Source organism: Petromyzon marinus, assembly GCF_048934315.1.
Source record: "Petromyzon marinus isolate PM22_M1 ecotype Great Lakes invasive population chromosome 67 unlocalized genomic scaffold, UKy_Petmar_22M1.pri1.0 chr67_unloc.3, whole genome shotgun sequence".
Lineage (NCBI taxonomy): Eukaryota > Metazoa > Chordata > Hyperoartia > Petromyzontiformes > Petromyzontidae > Petromyzon > Petromyzon marinus.
The window spans coordinates 403766-408765 of record NW_027422593.1 but is presented as its reverse complement, the minus strand read 5'-3'; the positions used below and the strand labels follow the sequence as shown (position 1 = coordinate 408765).

Below are 5000 nucleotides of genomic sequence, written 5' to 3'. Positions count from 1 at the left end.
GCGGTAGTGGCAGCAGTGGCGGTGGTGGCGGTGGTGGCGCAGCGGTGAGTGGCGCCTTGCGACGGACCCTACGAGAAGCCCGAGTTCAACGCCCGCTCACGGTCACTGACGCCGGTGGCTGTGAGCTCAGAAGAAGACGAAGAAGAAGAAGAGGAAGAAGAGGAAGAAGGAAGGAAGAGGAAGGAAGTGGAGGGAAGAAGAGGAGGAAGAAGAACGAATGAAAATGAAGAAGGATAAATAAGAAAGAAGAAGCAGCAAGAAGGAAGGATAATAAAGATGAAGAGTAAGAAGAGTGAAGGAGAAAAGACTCAAGAAGAAGAGTGGAAGAAGAAGAATAACAACAACAACAACAACCGGGTGGCTAAAGCACAGCAGGTTGGCACAGTAGGGGGCACAGGTGGTGCATCAGCCAGTAGTCATCTCAGTCAGTCGACCCGTGGCACCTGCTGGGCCTGCCCCCGTGACCTCCTGCCAGCGGGCGTTCGACACTTCACGTGGCCTCGAGGTGCACGTGGCCTGGCACAAGCGCCACTTAGTGGCGAACGGCGGTTGTTGTTGTTGTCGTTGTTGTCGTCGTTGTTGTTGTTGTTGTGTGTACGCGCGTGTCTCCCAGCGAGAGGGCGGCCGCGGCTTTGGCCCTCCTCACCTTGACGAAGCTGACGCTCTGCCTCCGCCGGTCGTACCAGAAGCCGTAGTCGAGCCACAGGCGAAGCAACTCGAGGGGCGGCCGCGAGCCGAAGGCGTCGCCGGCCGGCACGTTGAGGTCGTCCAGCAGCAGCAGGAGGTGGCGGCCTCCCGGGGGGACGAGGACCCCCTTGGTGCGCTTCTCCACGCGGCCCTCCACCGCCGCCTGCACGTCGCCCGGCGACGTCTGGCGGGGGAGGAGGTGGAGGAGGAGGAGGAGGAGGAGGTGGGTGAGGAAGAGGAGGTGGAGGAAGAGGTGGTGGAGGCTCGCAGACAGCGGTCGGTCATCACCAAACCCTACTAGCTGGCAGACTGGTGCGGAGAGACAGCTGCCGCTGGGGGTGCGCCCTAGGTGTGGTGGAGCGGTGGTGGTGGTGGTGGTGTGGTGGTGGTGGTGGTGGTGGTGGGGTGGGTGGGGTGGTGGTGGGGTGGTGGTGGTGTGGTGGTGTGGTGGTGGTGCGTGGGGTGGTGGTGTGGTGGTGGTGTGGTGGTGGGGTGGTAGGTGGTGGTGTGGTGGAGTTGTGGGGTGGTGTAATAAAAAACGGCAGTGATCCACATCATTCCATCTCTTTCCACCTCTCCACCCACCAACCCCCCACCCACCAACCCCCCACCCACCAACCCCCACCCACCAACTCCCCCCCCCACCCACCAACCCCCACCCACCACCCACCCCCTCCTCTGTCTCACTGATATTGAAAATTGAAGATGCGTCCACAACTCCGCAGACGACGCACCTATACAAAGGTCCCCCGCGTAGTCTCTGACTGTCTTGGGGGCAAGAGCTGTTAAACGAGCAGCAGCAGAGCAGCAGCAGCGCCTGTGGTAGCCAGCAGCACCACCACATCGCTGGTACCGCTCATCGGCAAGTCCACCAACCCCCCACCCCCCCCACACACAGACAAAGATAAAGGTCCCCCCGTGTAGCCTCTACAGACTGTAGGGGCAAGTGCTGTTAGTAGCGACGTAGCAGCAGCTATGAAGGTAGACACAGACAAAGGTCCCCCCGTGTAGCCTCTACAGACTGTAGGGGCAAGTGCTGTTAGTAGCGAGTAGCAGCAGCACCTATGAAGGTAGACACAGACAAAGGTCCCCGTGTAGCCTCTACAGGCTGTAGGGGCAAGTGCTGTTAGTAGCGAGTAGCAGCAGCTATGAAGGTAGACACAGACAAAGTTCCCCCCCGTGTAGCCTCTACAGGCTGTAGGGGCAAGTGCTGTTAGTAGCGAGTAGCAGCAACTATGAAGGTAGACACAGACAAAGGTCCCCCGTGTAGCCTCTACAGACTGCTGGGGCAAGTGCTGCTAGTAGCGAGTAGCAGCAGCGCCTATGAAGGTAGACACAGACAAAGGTCCCCCGTGTAGCCTCTAACAGGCTGTAGGGGCAAGTGCTGTTAGTAGCGAGTAGCAGTAGTACCTATGCAGGTAGACACAGACAAAGATCCCCCGTGTAGCCTCTACAGGCTGTAGGGGCAAGTGCTGTGAGTAGCGAGTAGCAGCAGCTATGAAGGTAGACACAGACAAAGGTCCCCCGTGTAGCCTCTACAGGCTGTAGGGGCAAGTGCTGTTAGTAGCGAGTAGCAGCAGCTATGAAGGTAGACACAGACAAAGGTTCCCCCGTGTAGCCTCTACAGACTGCTGGGGCAAGTGCTGTTAGTAGCGAGTAGCAGCAGCTATGAAGGTAGACACAGACAAAGGTCCCCCCGTGTAGCCTGCAACAGACAGGTTGGGGCAAGTGCTGTTCAGCGAACAGCAGCGCCCTATGAAGGCGTCCCGAGTTCGATTCCCACTCACGGCCACCGCCTAGGGCCGGTGACGATCGTCTGAAATCGGTCCTGGGCCTCCCCCCTGGGTCGACTCAGCCTCAAGTGAGTGACCCCGGGTAGCTAGAGGGAGAGCGAAAGAGCGTGAGCGAGAGAGTGAGCGAGAGAGAGAGAGCGACATGGAGTAGGAAGAGAGGGGTAGAGAGAGGGGGGTAGAGAGAAAGAGAGAGAGGGAAAGAGGTAAGGAGAGCAGAGCGAGAAATTTTTTGTTAAATCTTTCATTTAAAAAAGTGTGGGGTTTACATAAAGCAAAGCATTGGAAAAAAAACGCCGAAATGATGAACGAATCCAAGTGCCTGCTACACCGAGCGTCTTCTCGTTCCCTCTGATCGTGAAAAACAAAGAGAGTGGGGAGAGCGAGAGGGAGAGTGGGAGGGAGGGGGGGCACACAGAGGGAGGGAGGGGGGGGGGTGGGAGACCCCCGTGCAGTCACCAGACATTAGGTCCGTTTCAGAGGCAGTGACCTGGAAGTCACCACGGAGCCGACTACAGCCTCAGCTGTCACAGCCAATCAGCGTCGTGAGCCCCCCCCCTCCCCGGTCTCCAGAGGGGGAGGGGGCGGTGGGGGGTAGAGGGAGGGGGGGAGATTGGGGACTGCGGGAGACAGACGCAAGGATAGGCAATGCCACAGCAAGGCAGGCGGACTGACAGACTGGACAGACAGACTGACTGATAGACAGACTGATAGACAGACTGATAGACAGACTGACTGATAGACAGACAGGCAGACTGACTGATAGACAGACAGGCGGACTGACAGACTGACAGACAGACTGACAGACTGATAGACAGACTGACAGGCAGACTGACTGATAGACAGACAGGCAGACTGACTGATAGACAGACAGGCAGACTGACAGACAGGACTGACAGATTGAAAGACAGACTTACAGACAGACAGACAGACTGACTGACAGACTGACAGACAGACTGACAGACAGACTGATAGACAGACTGACAAGGCAGACTGACTGATAGACAGACAGGCAGACTGACTGATAGACAGACAGGCAAACTGACAGACAGACTGACAGATTGACAGACAGACTTACAGACAGACAGACAGACTGACTGACAGACTGACAGGCAGACTAACAGACAGACTGATAGACAGACTGACAGGCAGACTGACTGATAGACAGACAGGCAGACTGACAGATTGACAGACAGACTGACAGACAGACTGACTGACAGACTGATAGACAGACTGATAGACAGACTGACAGGCAGACTGACTGATAGACAGGCAGACTGACTGATAGACAGACAGGCAAACTGACAGACAGACTGACAGATTGACAGACAGACAGACAGACTGACTGACAGACTGACAGGACAGACTGACAGACAGACTGACAGACAGACTGATAGACAGACTGACAGGCAGACTGACTGAGAGACAGACAGGCAGACTGACTGATAGACAGACAGGTGGACTGACAGACAGACTGACAGATTGACAGACAGACTGACAGACAGACTGACTGACAGACTGAGAGACAGACTGATAGACAGACTTACAGCAGACTGACTGATAGACAGACAGGCAGACTGACTGATAGACAGGCAGACTGACAGACAGACTGACAGATTGACAGACAGACTGACAGACTGACAGACAGACTGATAGACTGACAGACTGACTGACTGATAGACTGACTGTCAGTCTGTGTGGCACAAGCGTCGTGGTGACGTCACCGCCACTTAGTGGCTAATGGCGGTTGTTGTTGTTGCGTGTGTGTGTGTATGTCTGTGTGCGTGTGTGTGTGGAACATTTTCGCCGGTTGGAAACATTTAGGCTGGCCTGCCTACGATCCATCCTGGGTTTAACCAGACTGGATTGTGTGAGGAGCTCAGAAATCCTTGAAAGAATCTGGGCAAGGTCCATCGGTGAGCTCCTCCGGCAGGCAAAGCTGCGTTGGCTGGGTCATGTAGCCCGCATGCCCAGCCACCGCATGCCGAAACAGCTTTTGTTCGGCCGGATCGAGGGGGCTAAGCGGGCGCGGCACGGGCTAGAGAAGAGATGGAGATATGTGGTACAGGAGGACGTGGTGCTGAGTGGACTTGCCGATGACTGGTACCAGCGGTGTCAAGATCGGACTCTGTGGAGGAGGCTCGTGAAGGACGCTGCTACTGGGCAGTTGGAGGCAGTCGCCCTCCAACAACAACGGAGGGCGGAGGAGCGACGCTCACACAACGAGCGGAGCGCCGGGTGAAGGAAGAAAAGTAAAGATGAAGAGTAAGAAGAGTGAAGGAAGAAGTCAGAAGAATGACGAAGGAGGAAGAAGGAATACAGAGAAAGACTCAAGAAGAAGAGTGGAAGAAGAAGAACACCAACAACCGGGTGGCTAAAGCACAGCAGGTTGGCACAGTAGGGGGCACAGGTGTGCATCAGCCAGTCATCTCAGTCAGTCGACCCGTGGGCACCTGGGTCTGCCCCGTGACCTCCCTGGCCAGCGCGGCGTGTCGACACTTTCACGGTGGCCTCAGGCGGTGC

At 56.4% G+C, this 5000-nt stretch overlaps 3 protein-coding genes across 3 annotated transcripts in view; 2 read left to right on the top strand and 1 right to left on the bottom strand.

Annotated features, from left to right (window-relative positions):
• The window catches only part of LOC116956757 (dynein axonemal heavy chain 2), a 464532-nt gene that overhangs the window by 143747 nt on the left and 315785 nt on the right, over positions 1-5000 (bottom strand).
• LOC142907956 (uncharacterized) overlaps positions 1-5000 on the top strand; it is a 224622-nt gene that overhangs the window by 185253 nt on the left and 34369 nt on the right. The gene's annotated exons all lie outside the window — the stretch shown is intronic.
• LOC142907951 (uncharacterized) overlaps positions 4736-5000 on the top strand; it is a 5410-nt gene continuing 5145 nt past the window's right edge. Inside the window, exon 1 of the mRNA XM_076057985.1 lies at positions 4736-4742. Coding sequence (XP_075914100.1) covers positions 4736-4742 — 7 coding nt within the window. The remainder of the gene's footprint in view (positions 4743-5000) is intronic.